General features: G+C 33.7%; 1 protein-coding gene across 1 annotated transcript; it reads right to left on the minus strand.

Annotated features, from left to right (window-relative positions):
- Positions 1 to 200: 200 nt before the first annotated feature.
- LOC140769719 (two pore calcium channel protein 1) lies at positions 201 to 22374 on the minus strand. The gene is made up of 24 exons (XM_073110566.1): positions 22108 to 22374; positions 21574 to 21717; positions 21213 to 21320; positions 20196 to 20291; positions 17842 to 17972; positions 16589 to 16649; positions 16303 to 16469; positions 14957 to 15062; positions 14646 to 14723; positions 14041 to 14102; positions 13415 to 13487; positions 11652 to 11717; positions 11343 to 11486; positions 10082 to 10139; positions 9692 to 9799; positions 9276 to 9339; positions 6879 to 7047; positions 4977 to 5041; positions 4701 to 4791; positions 4316 to 4402; positions 2937 to 3011; positions 1239 to 1273; positions 1048 to 1147; positions 201 to 529 (listed from the first exon to the last, which is right to left on the minus strand). The coding sequence occupies exons 1-23, from the start codon at positions 22267 to 22269 to the stop codon at positions 1060 to 1062; spliced, it is 2238 nt and encodes a 745-aa protein (XP_072966667.1). The 5' UTR covers positions 22270 to 22374; the 3' UTR covers positions 201 to 529; positions 1048 to 1059.
- Positions 22375 to 23637: the final 1263 nt, after the last annotated feature.

A 23637-nucleotide genomic window follows, 5' to 3' on the forward strand; every position in this document is an offset into this window, starting at 1 on the left:
CTTTATTGTTTTTAAATGGAGATTCGATCTAGCCAGTGCAGCACATAAAATGCATGGAGGATCTCATTTTTCTTCATCTCCTGCTCTCACGTATGGTGTAGTCTCATGTTATGCAGGTTAACACGGAAAACTAATTGTAAGAATTTACTTCAAATAGCGTTTGAACTTTTCATAAGGAAGGCCCACATAACAGCAGCTACTAGAGATTCGAAAGGATGCTATGGGAAAGGTAGCAAATGGACAAATGGGCTAACCAGTTCAATCAGACATAATAAATCAAGTGCCCTCAAATTGAAAGGTTGCTGAAAATTGCAAGCTGGTTCACTTTTGTTTACACTCTTAAGCACAAGAATCCACTGATTCAATTGCTACACTGCCAGTAAAAACACTACTTTCACAGTGTCCCTTGGTAGATATCGTAATCAAATGAAACAATGGCTTCCAATTTTGCTCCTGATGCTTGTATAAGGCAGACTAAAGTTACCACCTCAGCAACCTATGAAGTGGCCTTCAGTTCTAGCTGTGGTCCCTGTATAATGCAAAACATTGTCATACAGGAGTAAAGGGAAAAGAAAGTCTACAAAATAACTCAAGACAGAAGACAGTCAGATCTGCCGGCTTATAGCATTAATCAGTAATGTGAAATGAACTTGGATGAAGTAATGATGGAATATTTCTTTTCCTACGATGTAGATTGTAGATGATTCAGTGAGTAATATTTCTCTTTAATAGATTTTAAGTTTTTTGACTTTTAATCACTAGGCCCTCTGGCCTTATTATTAGTCATGCTGGCACCAACCAAACAGCTACTAAAGAGCTAGCACACTGCCTTGCTATCTCATCAACTAGCACCATGGTTACTTTGAAAGCAAGATACATGAAACAAATCAGTCTTCTACATTAACGCAAGAGAGGTATTGACTAGTGATCAACATAGAAAGAACCATTGACATGTTAATTACTGACTAAGATTATTATCATAATATATCTAAGTGATCTGGTTAAGTATGACACAGAATGAAATTAGAAAAGATGCAGCCTTATTACCATGAAGAGAAACTATGGTTTAGAGCATTGTGTTTCGCTCAGCTCTGCGCTTAGCATATGGTGGAGAAGAATGTCTACCGTGCAACTCCGTGTTTTCAAACTGCACCAGAATATGAAGAGGAATATTATGCATTACAGCAAACAAGTATTTGACTATTTCATCACAACTACTGAAAGATGCAGACAATTACCCAACACGCCGTTGTTTCTTCCTTTCAAGGGTATCCTACAATTCACTAAAAGTCATTAGTAAAGATCAAGACATTTAGACACAAGAAATGCCAAACAGATACAAATGGATCCCAAGTCAAATGATAATTTAGCAAGAAATATTTAGTCCTACCACTTGGAATGAGTCGATCAACATCATATCATTGTAATGATAAGCTATAATTTCATAGGTCAACCAGAAAGAAGTAAATAATCACCAACAACCATGGTACCTTATCTACCAAATACCTTAGTTAACTACATATTGGGAGCTTTGCAGTTTGCGCTGGCTGTCAAGCTATATATGACATCACACTACTTTTCCTAGGCATGGGCAGAAAGCATTAAGAGTGACCAGACAGATGTTTCTGTTTCTATTAAGTCTTCCTATGTTACAAGTTCATCAATCTCACCAACTTTTCAGAATCAACTTCTTTCCATGTATCCAAAGCATGGACGAATCCTTTTCAATATACTGCCATATTCAAGTACAAAGGTTTGTTCAATTGCATGCCTAGGCGATCAGCATTCAAATATGTATGGGTGACAACCTAACTTTGGAATGTAAAATTTGGTAAGGAATTTCTTTTTTACATAGTTGTCTCTACAGAAGTTCTATTTTAGCGCAAAGCTATTGCAGCAAGTCATCTTTTCTAGGCTTAGGTCCAGCTACAAATAGATGGATCTTTAGACACACACAGATTGAGCTATCATTTTATAATTTTATTTACCTAAGATACTCACAACTTTAGGTACATGACATACAGAACCTAGGCAGAGGAATGCAACTCACAGTGGAAAGAGTTTGGGTCACTTGGAGATTTACAGCAGGGGTAAACGGGAGCTAAACAGTAAAATCACACTACAATCCCATAAACTTTCTGGAATCAAATCAGATAACATGACCAGAATCTGGAAACTTACGATTCTAACTAAAGTTAAAGTGTTCCTTTGGTTAGCACATCTCAACCAGCTCCAAACCAAAGATAATCTTGCCAAGAAAGGAAACAGAGGACCCACAATTTGTGTGCTTTGCAATGATATGGGGTGAGCAAAGGAAGATACAAAATTAAAGGAGAATTTTTTCAAGGAAGAAATATTATCTTAGGAGTTTATAATGAATGGTTGACTCTTTAGATAATTCTAATTGGGAGATTTTGTGTATGTTTGTTTGGTCATAAATGATTGATCTCTTGGATTTTCAACAGTAAGTTAATTTATGTTGAAGTTAGATTTCAGTTGTACATAGCATATTCAGTAAGATGGTGTGCTCGTGTCATGGATCATGGTTAGATGGAATTTCCTGCGTCCTGGTAGATGGAATTTCCTTCTCCTGTTTGCAGGATGCAGCATTCTGGTACGACATTTATATTCCATAAGAAGTGTTTGTACCACAAAGTGCAGTCAGACGATAAAGTTTCCCTTTCTAAGGTACATGACATATTAAAACCTCCTAAACCTTGTCTATTTTAGCCTTCACCTTTGCCTCTACCAAGTACCAGTGAATGTTCCCACAGGTGATGTTGGGTAAAAAAAAAACTTTTGTGGATAATTATTGCTCACCATCACAGGGTGATCAAGAAACTCCATCCTAATAAGGCACTCACAAGTAGAATGAAACAAGAGCTTCCTGGATTGATATTTTACCCTGAGTCTTACAAAAATTCAATTATACACACCTCATCTGCTTCACCTCCACTGGAATTTTCTAGCTCCATTTCAGCAAAGAAAGCCTCCAATACAAATGCGACAATCTGAGAAGGCAAATGAAACTCATCATTTCAGTGCCATCAATCAATAACATTTTACTATACAAGAAGTAAGATAGTTAGAAGCTTCCATCCACTTGGAAGATCCAGAATCTTTTTTAGTACATTTGATCTCAACACTATGATTGCATTTTATCTAAAGATCCATGAATAGATAAAAGTTCAACAATATCCTTTAGTAAGATCAATGTCTAAGGATTGCTCTGGATGACATACAGAAAACTGAACCTAGCTCAGAATTAAATCATGCCCATGTATAGAGGTTTGTCTCATGCCCAGTCTATTTTTTGCATGATTGAAACCAATCCTGAAGATGGCCCAGCCTACGCCACTTTCCAACTCAAGATATGATATATCATCTTAAATAAATTAAATAATCATATTTGGATAAAAAGGACACCCTGCGTGACAACAAAAATCTCATTTAAATTTCACCTATACTATAGCAAGTTCACTGAAGAGATGATACCAAATACTATTCTATGCATAGTATATAATGGAGAGGGGATGGTCTAACTAATAGATATGTATTTCCACTCAAAGACAAGTAGGAAAGAACCATCAATGTTTTTCTCACACATGCAATGATATTGGAACTCTTTCTCAAATATAATGTAAAAAGATAACATATTGTTAAGGCCTCTACACAATGAGTCCCTTTTGCTTTCCGTAATTGTGATATGACCTATCATATCACTGTTCAAATGGACATCTTTTTCTTACCTATGATTGTTTCTTCATTCTGTCAATTGAATGACATATTCTACAAAAAGCTAAGAATGAGACAACACAGTATAGTTATATGTTATATCATGCTGGAAAAAGAGAGCAAAAGAAAGGTTTTAGTTTTAAATTGAGATCTAATAAAAAGATAGTTCTCCTTCAGAAAAAAAGACGATGGTGGTAAAAACTAAAAAGATCACAAGGTATGTCTGTATTGCATATGGAAATATATTGAGTTACTTAGAGGAGGCAACCTCTAATCTTCAGGACTAGCTATTTGGTTTTAATGATAGCTCATCCAAAGAGCATTCTGACCATTAAAGAAGAGAGCCAAGAGGCCAGGTGAAAATTGGAGGGCATCACTTGGTGTGACAGGAACTTTATCTTGCATCTTAAAAGGTCATAGGGTCAAAGTCTAAACCTGGCCTCCTCAGAAATGAGGATAAGACTGAGTACATCTCTACTTCCTAGACCCCGCATACGCAGGAGCTTCGGAGTGGGATGCCCTTTTCTATGTAGAAGTTTTATCGAGAGGGTGACAAATGACCGAGTATTTCAGAACTCACCAGATTGAGAACCAGCAAGATTGTTACAAGGTAAAAACTGATGAAATAAGCCAGAGTCCAAGGAGTTCCTGTCAGCTCCATGTAGCTCTAGAAAAATTGCAAGCAACAAATTAGAAATCTTGATTTTATGAATTTCCCATAGTAAACTCTATATATATTGAAGAATATAAATTGCTAAAATGGATGCATATCAGAAAATACAAAATTCCAATAAAAGTAAGATAAAGCACCAAACTTTAGTTTAGCCTTTCCACATTTGGTGAATACACTAATTATTAGTTTATCACAGTCAAAGTATAATCTACTGGCAGGAATTACACATCCCTTACCAAAATGAATGGCAGAACAGAAGTACAGAGTGAAGGACAATTGGTAGCACTCATACCTGCATCCATACTTGCCAATTCCCCATCACTAACAAATTGAATAATGTAACCATACCATTTGGGTAGTCATTGAAATTGAAAAGTAGATAACTGAATTAATTATTAAGGAAAATCACTAGCTAGCCAAGGCAAAATCTGCGTAACCCGAGTGCAGGTGCAATATAAAGACATCAAATATAGACTTAAATTATACATAGTGCATAATGAGCACATAAGACACTAACAAGGCATAAACAATGCACTTGACTAATGTGAATAACATGAAAAAAGGATACTCATTATCAAAAAGACCAGTTGCTTCCAGTTTCGGATTTCCAGAGCTTACAATTCCACCAAAGAGCTGCAAATCAGAGCAGAATTACAAGAATCCTCTTAAAAATTGTCAGGAAACTAACATCTATTATTTAATACCAAGCAAATAAAATTGCATTCACCTGTTAACGAGTCCCATTTCATCAAAAACTATAAGCAATTAAGAACCAACGGAAAAACTCATATGCCACAATATATGGACTATGCACTTCATTATAGAATGGAAGTGCTAATATAATGATTTCCAGGGCTTAAGCATCTTAATGAGGAAAAATAAAGAATAAAATTGAATTAGAATATAAGAACTGTGGTGGGCGAATAAAGAATAAGTGAAAGTGTATTAAGAAGAGGAAAAGGAATAATGAAATCACAGTTGTTTTGTGAAACAACACCGTGAATAACTGTCAAATAAACCAAGGATAAATTACATTAGGTGTACAACATGTAAAATTTATGGCTGAACATACAATATATGATAATTCTATTGATTAAAGAATGTTATTGCAAAATGTGACAGTAAAGCAAGCAAATGTGTCCAATTTATTCATCAATTTGGGGTACCAAGAACATGCAGAAATTGAAAACATTTTATTATAACTACATCTAGTAATAATAGTAGTTATCAGCTTATCACTATAAGATGAGATCCATAAGTGAGCCTCTCTCAAGGTCTAGACCAAGATTCGAAAATCGGGATCGGGATCAGCCTTCCGAAAAAACTAGACTTATCGGTCGTATCGGTCATCTGGATCAGATCGAAATTTTTTAATTACATAAAATTCTAAATATTATTTAAAAATGTAGAAAAAATTCTACAAATTTAGAAAACATGACAAAAAATAAGAAAATAATCATTATTCACATATAAGTCTTAAAAATTAAATAAAAGTACTAACTTACTAAAAAGTCAAAATCAGATGAATACCGAGTTAGCTCTCGTAAATTCCTGTGGTCATCATCATAATCACCATAAGTTTAAAAATAATGATATCTAGGTCTAATGCTCCAAAGAGTAATTGTACCATATCATTCATATCAAATGGATCTTGTTGAATCTGAGGAGGATAATAATTAATATGTAGATCTTGTGTCTAAAGATACTGAGGAAGATAATAACCAGCATATGGATCATGCGATTGTTTTAAACAATGAATACTTGATGAACCATAGTTCGTTGAAGTTTGCTGGAGTGAAATTTGTGTCACCGGAGTTCGTTAGATCTAGATCTCTCCATTAGGTAAAAAGCTTGGAGACATCAATAATTGATGTCTTTGGGTCGGATCCGAATTAGATCCATAATGGATCCGGTCCGATTTGATCAAAACTGACCGATCCCGATCCTGGCCGATCCAGATCAAATCCATAATGGATCCGGCCTGATTTAATCAAAATCGGCCGATCCCAATCCTGGCCGATCTGGATCGGGTCGGCCGTTCCAACGAACCTTGGTCTAGACTATAAATCGTAATCACAACTCAAAGTGTCCAAAAAGTATTTGAGGTGTCAACAATTTTAATAGTTTGAAATTTTTGATACATGAAAGAAAAAGAGTCCAACATAAATAAAGCAGTATCAAATCTGACCATCCACAGGGAACATCTAGAGTTTAAAACTTAAAGTATTCAATAATTCATGTTCGATAAGATGGCAACCGTTGCTCACCCATTACATATATGTGCTAGTTAAAAAAGAATGAAAGCACAAATCCGCATTTTAGGTTATCAAGGTAAGAAGCTACCTAATATTGCAGGGCTGCTTATATTAAGAAGTTGCTTCTAGCTACTAGATACATTGTTTACAAATTTACTTGGAAGACTAATGTTTTTCTTATAATTGCACACAGTGGTTTGAAGAAAAGAACGAACCTGTAACCCAAGGGAGCAATAGACACAGAGAACACAAAACAAGATCCCAAGGTAAGGCATCAGACTGGGAATTAGAGTCAAGAATGTGGCAACAAATGCTTTATAACTCTGGACATGCAACAAGAGCCTTATTAAGCGTAACATCCTTCCAATAAGAAGGTAGCGTATCCTGTTCAACCAAGAAGGGAAGATATTTACAACATAATTTACCTAGCAAAATAATCATAAGGAAATTAACACTGCATAACAAAAGAAATATATCACTATGTTCTACTAAAAAAAAGGACCTTAACTACAAAATGCTTGTCCGATACAGCAATGTGGGAAGAGCAGCAAGTTAAAAAAGGAGACTAAATGCAATATCAACATAGCATGTACAGCAGGTCATCATGATTACAAAGATCACTCAAAATAGTACCTGGCTCTGAAATATATATTCACATAAAGAAATTCTATAATGTTCAGAACACGTAGGGATATGAGTATATGACTGCCACCAAACCATGTCATGACCTCCTTCTGATCCATGCATAAAGAGGCAATTATTTTCCATATAGCAAGAGGTCCGATAGATGCTAAACTTCTTTTAGCTTTTATAAGCTAGGAGTTCCAAGCAGCTAGTTTCAATCTAGTGACAAGGGACAGACAATTAGAGTTTTATTATTTTATAGCATCACTTGAAACAAGAAAGTGAGATGTACCAATCAAAGATATGGGATGCAGACAGGTGAAACCTAATAAAAAACTTCATTGTGCTTGAACTTTGGCAAAGAGCGAGATCATTCCCTGGTGAAGTTATCAAGTTCCTATCTATCATGGCATAGATTTAAATTATTTAATATAAGTGCTAACTGTGCTATAACACATCATATTTCATTTTAAGCTTCCTTTTGTATCTATCTATGTATTAGTCATTTAACAACAAATTTCTTAAGCTCAAGTTAGTTAGTATATTTTTTAATCAATGTCAAGCTACAATGAAGAATTTCCATAAACCATGAGCATCAATAGTCAAATATTATCCATAAGCTTGTCTATTTCATCAATTCCTCTAATTTACTCGAAATTGACTTTCTCAAATGATATTCTGTTTTATGGAAAGAAATTAAATATTAGACCATAGAATTTTTGTATTTACCTCAACTTGTGTGATTCAATTCATGGATGGTTGTGCCGGTCGGCACTGACATACCCCTGTGCCGAGACGTGCTGACTCGTGCATGTCTAGCATGACCGCATGTCAGTCATTGTGACATGTGGAATAATTTTGTTTAATTTTTTCCTATTTTTATCAATCATTATTAAATCAACTGATCAATTGATCATTTAGAAGATTTAGATAAAATTGATGATTATGATGGTAATGATAACAATGGTGATAGTGATAATGACGAGACTCAGTTTGTAGGGAGCAGGCCATTAGAAGAGGTACGTCCACAAGATAATTTTAATTTTAATTATTGAACTATTATCAATAAACATTATGTATTGAATGTTATTATATGTTCAATTATATTATAGAGTATTTAATCATTAATATTAGTTTTAATGAATATATTCAATTATATTATGTGTTGAATATATTTATATTTAACTGCTGCTTTATCTTCAATAAAATAGGTTATTTACAAAAATAATCTAAAAATAAACATTATAATGTAGGTTTTAATACATATATTAAACCAAAAATCAAAGTTTAATATACCAAAGACCCATAAACATTTCTAGATATCTTTAAAATTTTATTAAAAATATTATAAATGTTGCCACTGGCATGCCCCATGTCGACCAGCACGTGCCATGCCGATGGTGGCACGACACGGCCATTGTTGATATAATTACCCAACAATGACAAGATAATTGCTGTTAGAAAGAAAAGATATTTGATATAACAATTGGCAAGTAAGTTATCTTGTTACAAGGAAAGATGTATGACCACTGTCATTGACAAATAGGAAAGAAAGGAATATATTTGTGGTGATTGGGATAGCACAATTGGGGATCACATATGAAAATAATATGAGAAGTTCAAAATTGGCTAATGGTGGCTGTAGTGACTAAAAAGGAAAAGTGACTCATTCGAAGGTTTTCATGTTTAGAACCCTAATTAAGCAGAGCCCAAGGTAGTGTTGATTTAGCAAAATTGTATGCAACTTTCATGTTTCCAAATGGGACAAATTATGCCTTTGATTAGTTTACTCAGATCAAGTTGGATTTCCCTAACAAAGGGGCAAAATTTTAACAATAATATTCTCAATAAGCAAAATAAATGTATTATACTGCCTTAATGTTCAACCAAATTAAAATTAAGGAATATTCTGCAGTTTTGGCATGCATAGTATTTACAAACAATAAATACTTTTATCAAGGTGACAAACGGTGATGTTGGAAAATTACCACTCTCCATTTGAAAGAAAAGGAATCTCAGATGGGAAGAAGAATGTGATGGTCTCTCCAATTACTGCAAAAACAATTATATGAACCACACCATCAGAAAAGAAAATCCTTAAAGTTATCCAGACTCTAGACTAGTAGTCAGTTCAGTATTCGGTTAAGATTGCTTAGAAGTATGAAATATAAGTAATTCTCATCCAACTTAGATACCTATATATTAACAAGAAAATGTATGCACATCAAGTGAAACACATGAAAGTTTTGGGTACTCTAGCAAAGTTCTTGATAGCATGCTCATGAACAATGAGAAAAACTCTAAAGCAAGTAAGAAAAATAAGAAGAGACATTATAAGTTTATAACTATAATACATTAATAATAGTGCCACTCTTATTATTTGATAATTTTGATTTGCTCTTACCTATTATCCAAGTGATTACAAAATCAAATTGATTTTGTCCTTCCATCCAATAGGCATTAAATCCCAGTGAGAATATCTTTAAAGCCATCTCCAGCACATAAATCCATCCTACAAGATAATAGATGCTCTATTAGTATATAATATGTGCTGAACTCACAATAAGATGTTTGAATGTTTGATTAGTATGGTAGATCAGAGAATTAAAAACAATAAAATGCATAACTGTAGAAACAACCAAATTTCTTGATTTTCTTTGATTCAAATTAGGCACTCAAATATTCATGTCACATATGCAGTCCTTAAAAAATTATGAAAATACTTTAAAATAAATTGACCTGAGGACATCATTAAAAGATGCCAATATTCAGCACAAAATCCACCAACACTCACCAAAGAAAAACTCAACCTCTTGCCATAGTTCCTGTGCAGAACTGTTCTCTATATCAAGCTGCAAAGAACAATATCATTAAAACAGTACCTTAGTAATTCAAACTTAATTATTTGTTCAGTTGTTTTCCATTAATATAAGTATGTAACTACCCGTACAGTTATTGGATCAACAATTAATGCTTAACTTGAATGAAAATATTCTGAGGTATGACCAAATAGAACTCGTATTATGAAGTTGGTTACAGGAACTTTCCTTCCATAACGTATTTTAACAATGCACAGAATAGGGAAATTTCGTGAAGCCCACAGGTAGAAATTTTTTTGAGAAATAGATAGACATGTTATTGTGAACTGTGAACTACAACAACTTGATGAGAAGCTATAGCCTAGAAGAGATAAGAAAAAAAAGTATTGTTACAAACATATTTTATATTAGAGATATTTCTTACTATTATCATCCTAACCCATAACAACACAAATTGAAAAAATGATGACTAATGGAAGCAATAAAATATTAAAATGTACAAGCAGATGTAATCTTACAGTAATAGAAGGTAAGGATGTGTTTTATCCTGGAGACAGCAAAAGAAGTACTTTACCAAATATAATTCAAAGAAAATGAATACTATTTCTCAAAGAAAAGAGAAGTACTTCACCTAAGGATTAAGGAGTCTAGGCATTTTAGCAAGGTCATACAAGAGTTTCTAAACAAGGTTCCAAAACTCGATATCGGGATCGACCGCTAGGAAAAACGATATGTATCAATCATATAAACTATATCGGTCATATTGGCTGACCATATCGGCTGTATACAAGTTTGAATATGAAAAGAAAGAATTTCTATAACTACAAGTGCATGGGTTTACCTATAGATAAGCCCTTCAAAATAGTTGGCCATTGATTTCGACAAGATTTTTACATAACCCGGGCTAAACTCTATGTACACACTAGACAGCATATGATACAACCATGTAAGTCATATTATACTGCTGTAGATATTCTCCTACATGCAATATCTAAGTAAAAAATCATGATATACAGCACTAACCATGAACCCGATGTTGTCAGAAAGCATCACCAAGAGAGATAGTTAGTCTTTACATAGCAAGTTACAGAGATTACATAGGATTGCTCATATAAAGGACTGAAACATAAGTTTTGTGTCATTCTTCCATGTCCTGATATTTCAGTGACAATTTTTGTAACATGATCATAAGAGATAAATTTACATGCACATACTATAATGATCAATATATCATACCGTTGTTTCGATAATAACAGCAACAAGGTTGAGCACAAGTATAAAAATTACGATGTACTCAAACAGGGTGCTGCGAACAAAAGCTTTCAACTTTTCACAAGGAGGTGAACGGTAAAACGATGGGTACTTTTCAAACCATGAAGGCTGCAAACAAATCCAAGACAGCAGTTAAGTCTTCATATTTTGTTATTGGAAGAGATAACATCTTAGGCAAGAAGAAAAAGTAAATCAAAACTATATGACTTAAGCAATATATTCTAGTGCACGGATAGTCATAGGGAATCTTAGTCACGGTAGACATCAACTTACAAGAGCTTCCTTTTGGAACTTTAGTGCAATAGCATTGCATAGGTCGTTGAATTCCTCCAAATTAATCTGGATGGAGTGAATGAAGTTAGTCCACAGGTAACAGAAATGGAACTTAGGAAGTTTACAACCATAAAATAAATCTTACAATTTGTACCAAGGTTAGAACTATAGAAGGCATTAGGGTAATTGGATCACATTGCAGATAAAACTAATGGAGTTTACAACCCCAGAAAATTCTAGCCTATCCAATCTTTATATGATTTGTCGCAAGATTGAAACTACAGAAGGCATTAGGCTACTTACCTAATTGGAGCACATCGGAGATGAAACTAATGGAGCTCACAACTATTATATAATTCTAGCTTATATATAGAATCAACAGCAGTATCTTAAAATTGTTAGATAACCAATTAACCAAATCTGAAGCTGTTAAAGAACAATCATTTTTATATTTCACGTTCTAACACTCTCCTCTTCTAGGCTTGAGGCATTCTGTTATGCCTAAGAAGTGGACTTAAGTTAAACAAATGGAGGTTTTTAAATTTTAAGTGATGGATGAGCTCAGTAGAATTTGAACTTAGAACCTCTGCGTCGATACCATATTAGATAACTAATTAACCCCAAATCTTAAGCCGTTAGATAATGCTAACAATATATATTACACTTTTACAATATAAAACTACAACAGCATGTATAACATTTTTTTAAAAAATTGATAGATTAAGCTGCATAGCAATCACATGCAGGATTTTCTGAGAATTGACGATATTAAAATGTTTGTAGAGAACTGGAGAAGATCTAGCCAAGTAATTACTTTTTTTCTAAATAAATTGGTATACCCTACTCAGCATGTTAGGATGAACAATGACAGTTTCCTCTAAGGCCATTTACTGAACCAGATGGGAAAACAAGGGGAAAGATCCTAAGCTGTGAGGCGATTACATAAGGATCCTCAATCAATGCACAAGTTAAATAGTTAAATGATAGTTGTGCAGCACGCATACTTGGAGAAGACAGTAGCATCATTTGCAATAATACAGACCATAATGACATGAAAATTATGGGATATAAATAATATAATAGTGGGAAAGATCATGACTTCATTTAAAATTGTGTAAAACACAACAGAATCATTCTTAAGGTCTTGTTGTTCAAGAGGGACATTTGGGGAAAGATTTGCAGAAGCTAGACGGAAGGTAGAAGCCAGAAGACCCAGAAGGCCAACTGATTCTAGTTTCCTCAATGGACACTCTGAAGAAGGCTTGAATGCATATCCTTATGTTTTGATTTTTAAAAGCAATGTGTAGGAGAGTATTGTAAGCTTTTGTGAACCATTTCATCTTATTGATTCTTGGTTTGAGCCTCTGGGGTTGCCGAAGAGTGGGCTGGTGAACTTTTTTTTCTCTCTCTCTCTCTCTCTCTCTTGCTCATAGGGTTCTTTCCACATATATTTTTTGTGTTTATTGTGTTGCTGGTGTCTTTTCTCCTTTTAAGTAAATGCTAACTTCTAAGTCCATAGCTTGTCAACTTTAATTTTGATGAAATGGTGAACAGAGCATGCTTGCTGATTTTGATGGTCAGAAAAGGTGTCTATATTTGTTTAGGGGCCCAATGGGAAACAGAAAAGAAAACCCAAACAAATGATAATAACATAGAAGAGGATAGAGTGGATGAAAAGAAAGGATCCATACATACACACATGCCAGAAAAAGAAAATATACAATATATGAATCTATGAATGTAGAAGAAACAAATGAAAGTACCTTGAAATCACCACTTTGGTCTAGCTCACTGAAGATTGATTCAAAATCTTCCCTTGAAATTTTTGGCAAGGACCTAAGCAACAAACATAACATCTGATAGGTTTGGGCAAACAATATTATAAGAGAAGTCTAAAGGCAAAATGAGCAAACAATATTATAACAGGATAACTGGATAAGTAAGATGATTGCATTGATGATCTGTGTAACACTATAGAATATAGATTGTAATTTTAACCCTATCAATAGGTAGTATAGAGAGAATGGAAGAATGATTTCCCAGTCATGCAACTGACAAACATGTTAATGCAAACAACTCGTTTAAACTTTCTAGGGACCCTTGGACACATGCAATTTGTTGCTTTCATGAAATAAAGAAGCTCGTCTTATTTGATTTTCTATGCTCTCTACTCCTGAAAAGCTATTTCATGCTGGTAAAAATGTGCAGCACTAAGTTCAGACGCACAGTTCTATAAGAAACTTGACAAGTGAAAAATAGTAAAGTAACTTTTTATAAACATATGATACAAATCATGTTTGCAACTAGAAAGGATGAAAGGAATATTCAAATTTTAGAGCAGATCATATAGCTTCTCTCACATAATGCAAGCAGCAACCTGAGGAATCACCTGTATTTGTTCAACTCCTCAAACAGAGAAATACAATCTTCTTTGTTCAGGAACCCCTGCTTCTGTTGTTCCAAGGATAAAATCAACTGTCAGAGCAATTCTATTATATATGACTATTGAAATCAATTCCATAACAGCAATATAGGAAATGACAAGCAGTGAACTATTAATAATTGACAATTTCAGCCTTTTTGATATATATATATATTGCATGTGTGTGTGTGTAATTTAAACATCTCTTTCAACTGAATGCCAAAAAGAAGTCATTGTTTATATCTTGGAATGTCATGATTGATGCATACTGTTTAGGTGCATGGCCTCATAATATCATAGGGTCAGCATCATGAGACCTTTGCAAACTGCAATATAATCACATGAGGACCTCCCTCAATAGCAGTTGGTTTCCTTCTTAGGATATCAATTGATGTTATACTTTTTTATACTTCATTCCTATTAGAGATTTTCTTGGTTTTACATCCAAACTCTACTTTGTTCATGTTATATGAATTTGATAGGTAGACAAATAATTTGAATCATTCATTTGTTGTGGAACTGTAAACATTGAACAGGTATCAAAACGAAATTGAGGAACAGAAAAAACTTACATATTTATCAATAAGATTGAATGCCTTCTCCAAAATGTTCTTTCTTACAGAGTCCATTTCAACGATTTGCTTTGCTAGCTGAAATAGGAAGTATTTATTATTGCAGATAAATGATAGTTGATAGAGGCATGGTCACATTGAAAGTTTGAAACAATCAAAAAGTCATGCTAAAGTTAGCATGGATATTCAAAATGATCTGAAAGAATGCTTCTAAATTCCGAGAACAGCTTGACAAAATCAAAAAAACAGAACATAGAATGATCAAATATCGAGACATTGTTATACATTAAAAAGAATTAATAATCAAGTACCTGCTGCTTGAAGCTATCATAAACAACCGCAAGGATAAGATTTGTAAGAAAGTAAACCGCCAACAGCACATAGAGAACAAAAAATAGTGAAGACCAACGAGATTTCCTGCTCATCAAGTATTATCATCAAATTTGGTTCAGTTTGTATACTACTTTTCAGTAGATTCACAGTACTGAAATGTGAAATAAACATGTATTTACCCATAGCTCTTAGAAACATATTTCATCGTTTAATCATTAATGAACAGGAAAGCAGAATATGTCAATGTAGTACTTGATGATGCTGTCCAAGATAAAGCATGTCCATTTGACACTTGAATATTAAGCTGCACATATACAAGTATTTAAAAGACATCATGTGATCCTATGAAGATGACTCAGAGAATGATGAGGAAGGCTTCATAAGCAAACTGAATGTTAATTACCGGATAAAGAATATTTCACAATTCACAACAGAATAAAGACATCGATACATTTTAAGGTCATTGCAAAATAAGCAGTTGATTTTCTCGACTAAAGATTAAATAGATGCTTCCATATAATTAAAATATGAATAACCATATATTCTTCTAGAGAAGCTTTCAGCAAGAATGTTATCTGTTGACTGAAAATTTATTCCATTAGGCATGATTACCATTTGCTAACTTACAAATATCTTATCCATTTGCAACAAATTAAAAGAACAGAAAATTCATATATTCTTTTGGAGAAACTCTTAGCAAGAATGTTATCTGCTGACTGAAAAATCGTTCCATATGACATATGACTACCAGGTGCTAGACTCGCCGGCAGCTTATCTATTTGCAACAAAATAGAAGAATATGTTGACATAATGACTTATCTTTATCCCTTTCCCAAATAATATGTGGTCTACTAGAGAACAATTAAAGCTGAGAAGCCTCCATGAATTTCCAAATATTAACAAATTGTGTAGGCAACTGGCGATGTGGTGTCAACCCTCAGGAAGAATGTTCAAAACCCGTAAAACAAAAATTCAATTGAGAGTCCGACTTGCCACGAATATTATAAAGACAGTTGGCAGGTAAAATTAAAGATCAACCCATGGATAGCACAATCCCCAAATTTATTCTATATAATATACAGACTACAGAGTACTATTTTATAGTATAAAAGGATTGATCATCTATCGTAGAATATGTCACAAGATAATTACAGGATAATTACACTAGTATTAAACCAAGTCCTTATTGTGAAGCTTAATATTTGACAGAGTTCAAAACCTTAACAAATTAGAACTGTAACCAAAAGGGGAGAAAGGAAAATATCTTGTAATGATGGTATTATGAAAAGGAAAAACAATTTGTAAGTTGTCACATCTAACTTACTTGTAAGCAGGAATCCATACATCTGGATTATTAGATGTAGTGAAAAGCACAAACATTTGATACAACGTCGCACCATATGAAGTAAAGATTTCCCTTCCCTGTTGGGTGTCCTCAAATGTGACATATGCTATCCAACTGGCAAATAGAAGGAATAACAATGAAAGAGCCTGCAACAGTAAGATACCCAGAACTCAGAGAGAGATAAACAGATGCAAGAGAACAAGCAAATAATGTGTAGTACATATGTTTTCACTTTTCAGAGAGATCTTTTGCACTGAAACCTTACCAAGACATTGAGGTACATTCCAACCATTCCAGCCAACGTGAGGACACATATACGCAGCTCCCTAATTAAGAAAAAAAATGTGTTCAATGTATGAGAGAAGGCTTGTTCTATCACTATTGTTGGATAAAAAAAGAAAATTTGAAGTTTTCCAGTGAAAAAAGAAAATTTGAAATCGTTTGCTCTTGCAATTCAATTAATTACTTGCTTAAATCCATCAATAGGAGAAAATGAAAAAATTGAATATTGATCATAATAAAGCACCATGCATTGCATAGAGAAGAAATATCAAGTGTATATAATTATATATTACAGCCATCTTTACCATGGAATGGATGACAAATAACAATATAACATTTATAATAAGATTGAGATGAAATTCAGTAACTACTACATAAAGGCTTTGATCTTTATAAATTATATATGGTTATATATGAGAACCCGCAGATCTACAAATTAAATTTGGCTGCTGAGCTTTGCTTCTCAAAACTCAAAAGTAGACATAGCTCTTCATTCCTTGAGAAATAAATAAGATTTATTTTTCTTTTGGACGACATATGAATATATGACAATGCTTCTGAAATCCAAAGTAAGATGTTGACAGATTTATTCCCAAGGATACAGACTGCTTTTGGTGAAAATCAGCTACTAATGTAGCAGGTTATCCACTGGACCACTATTATGATCCAAATGTACTTTTTTTCTTGAAAAGTGGGTTTATGAGATGATGCTAGATCTGGCTAAAGATCCAAATGAACTACACTATGAAACTAATCAAGAGTTGATAAATGCATCTGATGTTTACTTCGAAGGGGGCATAAAGAAAAACAAACAGAAAAGAAAAATGAGTACCCTTAGTCAACTTTGTTCATTGGAATAATCCATTAAAAATTTAGAATAACTCACTTCACCAAACAACCATCAGAAGAGTTTTTTACCAAGAATATATGTCCTTATAACTTTCTCTCTAGCAGTTCAGAGTCATATTCAATAAAATCTGACCTTATTATAACCCAATCATGCTTGCATTTCTTTTCTAGTGATCAAACTCCCATGACTGGTAGTAGGCTACCTTAACAAATAAATGTGTTTTAAGAGGTGATGCAATCATTAGAAAAGTAGAGTACATGAAATCTTGCTATATTTCTATCTATACTTTAATCCACATCTGAACCACAAGTGTTTCCCATGTGTCTAATCAATAATTTAGAAACAAAGTACTGTCTTAAAGCAACAAAGGAAAATGACGACATTACCTGATTGTCAAAGTAACAAAGGCAATACGAATATATGGTGCTACTCTTAAAGGAAGAGAGCTAACAAGCACAGGAGACAAATATAGTGCATAAACCAACATATCACACGTTAAGATCAAGAGAAGACCAATCTGCAGAAGCATGGTGTACAATAATCAGTTACAACATGAAGCATTTTGAGTCTTTGACAATATAAAAAAGTAATCAAATATTAAATCTTTTGTATTTCCCCAACCCTGTTTTGTTAATTTTCATTATTTCCAATTTTTAGCCACAAACCAAGTAGCTAGATAAAAGTTGAGCAACCAACAATATTGAAAACTGAACTGAAACTTTTGACCAAAACTGAAATTGACATTGATATTTTGAGCCATGATGTATCAACATTTACAAGAAGACAACCATGAGTAATCTACATTTACAAGAAAGCTAGAAAAACATTAACTCTGAACTGATGTTGGTTAACCCTCCATCGCAAAAGAAAATGAAAATGTTACCATCAAAAATTAAAAACATCACAAAATTTTTATTAAAAAAAAAAGACCAAAATCCTTTTTTGTTTCTCTTTATTTTTTTCCTCTTTTTCACTGATCGACTGTATAGAAACAATTATCATTTTAAAAAAGGATAGCCGTGTCGATCAACATGCCCCATGTTGATCGACACCTGCATGGGTTATGTCAATGGCACAACCTCGTGCAGAAGTGTGCTTAGCTGTGCCAATTAGCACGGGTGCATGCCGAGCCAGCACGGCCTTATGCCGACTTGTACTGGTCAACACGTTTTCTTTTCTGTTGTTTTATATTTTAAAAACTAATTTTGGGTGTACAAATAATAGATCTAAGCTTAATTTATTATATCTATTATCAATAAGGGTCTTTCTGCATAAATCTAGCATTTTCATGTTAGATCTATTTAAAATGTAGGAATGAAAGACAAATTTTAATTTCCCCCATAATTTCCCCCAAATTTAGGAAATCCAAAATTAATATGTAAAATTCATTTAAATTGGTAAATGAATATATTAGATTAATTCCTTGTGAATTGATTTGAACCCAAATTTTATAATTTCCTTAATTACACTTTGCCACCCTACTTTGACTCAATATTATTTTGCTCCCTTATACTGTAAAAGCATATAAATTGCTCTTTAGACTTTTGAAAACTTACAACCCTTTAAACGCTTTTACTATACTATGAAATTACCTTTGTATCCCTTTATAGTTAGAGAAAAAATATTAAGTTTTTGGATTTTTATTAGTTGATAAATTAAAATTACATATCTACCTTTAGACTACCTTTCACTCTACCCACTACTATCTTATCTAACGGTTGAGAGAATGAGAGAGACATAAGTCCCTTTTCTTCCTCTTTTCTTACCCTCTTCTTTCTTTTTATTCGACACTCTTATCCCCAATTATTGTGCAACATAACTCCCCTCTTAACTTTGAAAAAGATGTTGAGATTAAGCTCATGCATCAGAGATTGCGCAAATCAGAGATGGGAGTTTTGGTAAAAAGTTTAGAGCTTGGAGAAAAAGAGTGCTCGGGAAATAAGGGAGCAAGCTCTTTTTTAGTTCAGCTTGAGGAAGGAGATGCATACAAAATTATCTAAAAGTTATTTTCTGACTTTTATGAGGGTAACTTAGTTTATACAAAAATAATTTACCATTCATGTACTTGACGCATAATTTTTAACTCGTCAAAGGCTAACAAATGAATTTAGTTATAGGTTTTCAAAAGTCTGGAGGATGATTTCTATAATTTTATAGTACAGGAGGCAAAGTAATACTGAATCAAGTTATTGTCGATAAATTAATGTATTCAATCATATTAGATATTAATTTTGACTATTGCTATATCTTTAATAAAAAAAAGGTCATTTACAATATTATCTAAAAATAAAGCCTTTAATATAGGTTTTAACATGTATATTCAAACTAAAAACATGTATAACGACTCTCCAAAATATATTAGAGGTATGCCACTAGCTTGTAGGAGCGTGTCAATCAAGTTTTGGCATGGCCATACTTGATTTCAAGCAACAGGAAATACTGAAGTTCCACAAGCAACCTGAGTCAATGACTCACACCACAGATCATTATGACCAAAATGTTCAAAAATATCACAATTCATAGCTATTGACCAACTTTCAAGTGGTTTTAGTATTTTAGATAGTCATTTTCCTTTTAATTAGAAGCTAGAAGCATAAATGAGAACTCTGCAATACATTTGCTTGCTCTACTATGGGACAGAGCTCAGCATTAAATTGACAGAATCATCGTAAAAGAACTGAGAAGAATAACATTATATGCACTAACCTTCATTTTGTTCAATAACATTATATGCACTAACCTTCAATTTGTTCAAATTACTTTTCCAAAATAATTGAAGACCTTCATATGCAATTGGGAAGAAGGTATGCAGTACAAGAATGAGAAGTATGATACCCTGCAGCATAGAACTGAAGAGTAAGATTTTGATAAAAGATACTCAATAGAATATATCATGGCAGAATAGAAGTATGCAAAAAGTAGTCAATGAATTTCACCCCAATGAAAAATGTTTTCCTAGCCCATAGGCCAACATGTATATAGCTAGTGATGGATGTTGTTATTAAATAATACTAATTGTCTGAATAACTAGAAGATTCTGTTCCAGTTTCTAGTAGCTTAAACATATAAAAATGCAAAACTAGATGTAGAGAATTATGTGCCTGTAATCTGTCTTCTATGTTATCAAAGACAGTGAGCACATGCCTATGAACATAAGGCTATCAATTATCATGGAATCATATTATAATACTCCTTGTTTTACTAGACAACAGAATGTCTACATCATATGGCAAACAAATTAGTGAATTACTCAGGAGCAGAATGTAATTTGCGGTTAGCAAGGCTTCCATGGTGTTATACGATTGTGCAGTACAAACAATGACATTATTATTTCCTAATTCCTACTATGTGCTGCATATAATAGTATTACAAATGAGGATACATACCCAAATATCAGGATTCATATTGGAAAAATTGCTAATTATTCATTTTGGCAAGACTCTGGAAACTTTTCTAGCTGGAGATAATAAGGACAGACCACACTTGTCATATAACCAAGATAAGATCTGATTGCATGGACGGGCTAGTTGTACTCATATTTGCTAGTCTAGTTACTATTACGTATAGCTCAGATGATATTATCCTTACAGCACAAAATATAAGAAAATTAGCCCCCCTCCCCCACACCACCAAAAAAAAAAAACAAGCACCAAAAGAAAAGGTGTAGCAATCACGAGGCTCTTACCGCCACTGGCAGACCAAGATGTATGGCAGTTGTCAATTCAAAAACAAAAACACTTCAAGCAAAGTAATGTACCTCGTAAATGAGTGACTGCGTACTAGTTAAATAAGGCAACTGCCCAAGGAAGAAATAGTCTCTTTCCTCACAAGCATTTTTTCCGTACTTTGCACACCACAGAGGCTTCTGAAAATATACAATAGGATAAATTTCTTCATTGAATAATTTTCCAAAAAGACAGAAAAAGAAGACACTTAAACAAAATAAATAACCACGATAAATCCTACTACAACAAGGAAAAAGAGTTTAAAACTTGATGATTATCCAGTAATTCAATTATTCATCACCTGCAACGTTCCTCTAAGACTAAAATAACATATGAAATTCAGATTGAAGAAATATATGAGAATCATATTGACATCAACCCCCGCGAACTAACCTCAATAAAACTCAGTAGAACTAACGCAAAAAGGTTAAGTGACCACAGAAAATTAAACCGGATGTATATGAAGTAGAACTTTGCAGCCCTATCAAATCTTTCGTCATTAAGAACTTCCTCTGGAATGCCAATACCATCTTCTGCCTGAAATCACAACAATCAAGGATTGTCAGGATAACATAATCATGCCACCATTATCCAAATAAATCAATTCGTTAATCCAAAAGAAACATAAAACTCAAAGTATGATTGCAGCACCAGAATTTTCTAAAATTTCCGAATAATCACGAGCAACTCCGAATAAATTTGAAAGAAGGAAACATTATTAACAGGTGCACCGGAAACAGAGCATTGAATCTAAACTCATCGTTTCCCGAATAAAGAAAGAGCGATGTACTCCACAAAATCTCCAAATTTAGCGTTCACATCATACTTGAAGTATTCAAACCATTTCAAAATCCCATCATATCCAGAGCAAAATAATTCGGGAGTAACAAAAGCAAAACGAGAGCAATAAAGATCCGTAGAACCGACGAGGTCAACTAGGGCCGCCGCCTTCTGATACCGAGTTCCGTAAGCAATCGCGTCGGATCTCCGCTGGTACCGCTTCCGTCTCTGGCCAAAGCTGCCATTCCCAGCGCCGCCACCGCCGCCAAATGAGCTACTGCTCACCTCAGTGATCAATGGCTCTTCCATTTCCCAATTTCCGAGACTCGAGCGAGCGAGAGAGAGATCTGGTGAGAGCTCGATCTGGAGGAGTGGACCAGCGTGGTGTATGCCGACACCGTTGCGCTTATAAAAAAAAGCCCTTCGGATAATTTATAACGATCCCTGGTCCCCTTGCGCTCAGGAGTCTCGAATAGCTCCTCCGGGCTAACCAAGAACTAGACACGTGTCACAAGGGAGCTATAAAATCACAAATTCCGTGTACGCTGTGTGCGGTGGAGATCGTTTCTGGATATTAATAAGAGACAATTGGAAGTTGGAAGGATCGACGTCTGTACCAATAGATGCAGAAAGCGAAGGGAATTAAATTCCGCCAATGGGAATGCGTCATCCACCGGTAGATACCTTTCTCTGGTGACTTCGGAGACGAAGAGTTAATCAATTGGATAATGGTCAGTGTTCACAGATATAATGTCTCTTAGAAAAATACTTGGATTGATGTAAACCCTATCGTTGAATTCGTTATTTAATCAGAACAAGTAGTCTTTGTTTTCTTGACTTTTTGAATGGGACTTTAAAAGCTTAAATATATGTCGGCAGACTTAAGAATTAAATTCGTTATCCAATTTCAACGATTTTTTAACTTATTTAATCTCAAATTTGAATTTTAAAAATAAATTAAACGTGTAAAATTTTGGCAAAAAATTACTAAAAATCCTGCACAGTTGGAATTAAAACACTTGAAAGGATAAAATATTTGGATCCACTGCACATACACACACACATCGTGATGTGTAAACAAATGAAGAAAGATGAAGGTTGCAAGAGAGTGCACAATTGCAACCAAGAACGTGGCATTTACGTGGTTTAAGCTTAGGATTCATGGATGCACAGTTTGATTGAGATATCTTCTCTCTACTCTCTACAATAATGAGCATCAACATCTAAATTGAATTCGAACAGACCAACACTTATACAACATAAATCCTTTTATTCTCTGTAGAATAGATGGATTATTTCAGAATAAACTATTTTTATTTTAAAAAGTTCTATGTAATTAAACGTGAGCTAAGATTTTGACGTAGTTTAGTAATATATTGTGGTTTAGATTCAGGTTAAATAGTGTAATTTGACTATCGTATATTTGTTATAATATATTAGTAGTAAAATTTATTTTGATGTAGGATGTCCAGTGATGATATTTATATTGTGTAAATTATAATAAATTAAGTCAACTTATTTTTCTGTTCATAATTGTAAAAATAACCTAAAAATATATTATAATAGTTATAAAATAAAATTTATATTTAATTTTAATCCTATTTCATATCTTTATCAAAACAAAAGCAAATAAAAAATATCTATTACATTAAATCAGGAAAAAGATAATGAGACTAG

Source organism: Typha angustifolia, chromosome 11 (genome assembly GCF_048772165.1).
Source record: "Typha angustifolia cultivar Huaian chromosome 11, ASM4877216v1, whole genome shotgun sequence".
NCBI lineage: Eukaryota > Viridiplantae > Streptophyta > Magnoliopsida > Poales > Typhaceae > Typha > Typha angustifolia.

Bases quoted from the DNA above. Each gene is read 5' to 3' on its own strand.
- LOC140769719 (XM_073110566.1), bottom strand. From the start codon at position 22,269: ATGGAAGAGCCATTGATCACTGAGGTGAGCAGTAGCTCATTTGGCGGC. The intron at 21,321-21,573 runs GTTAGTTCGCGG...GTATATTTTCAG, and splicing joins TTCTACTGAGTTTTATTGAG to AAGCCTCTGTGGTGTGCAAA. The intron at 7,048-9,275 runs GTAATTTTCCAA...TTGGTTGAACAG, and splicing joins TTTCTTTCAAATGGAGAGTG to GATACGCTACCTTCTTATTG.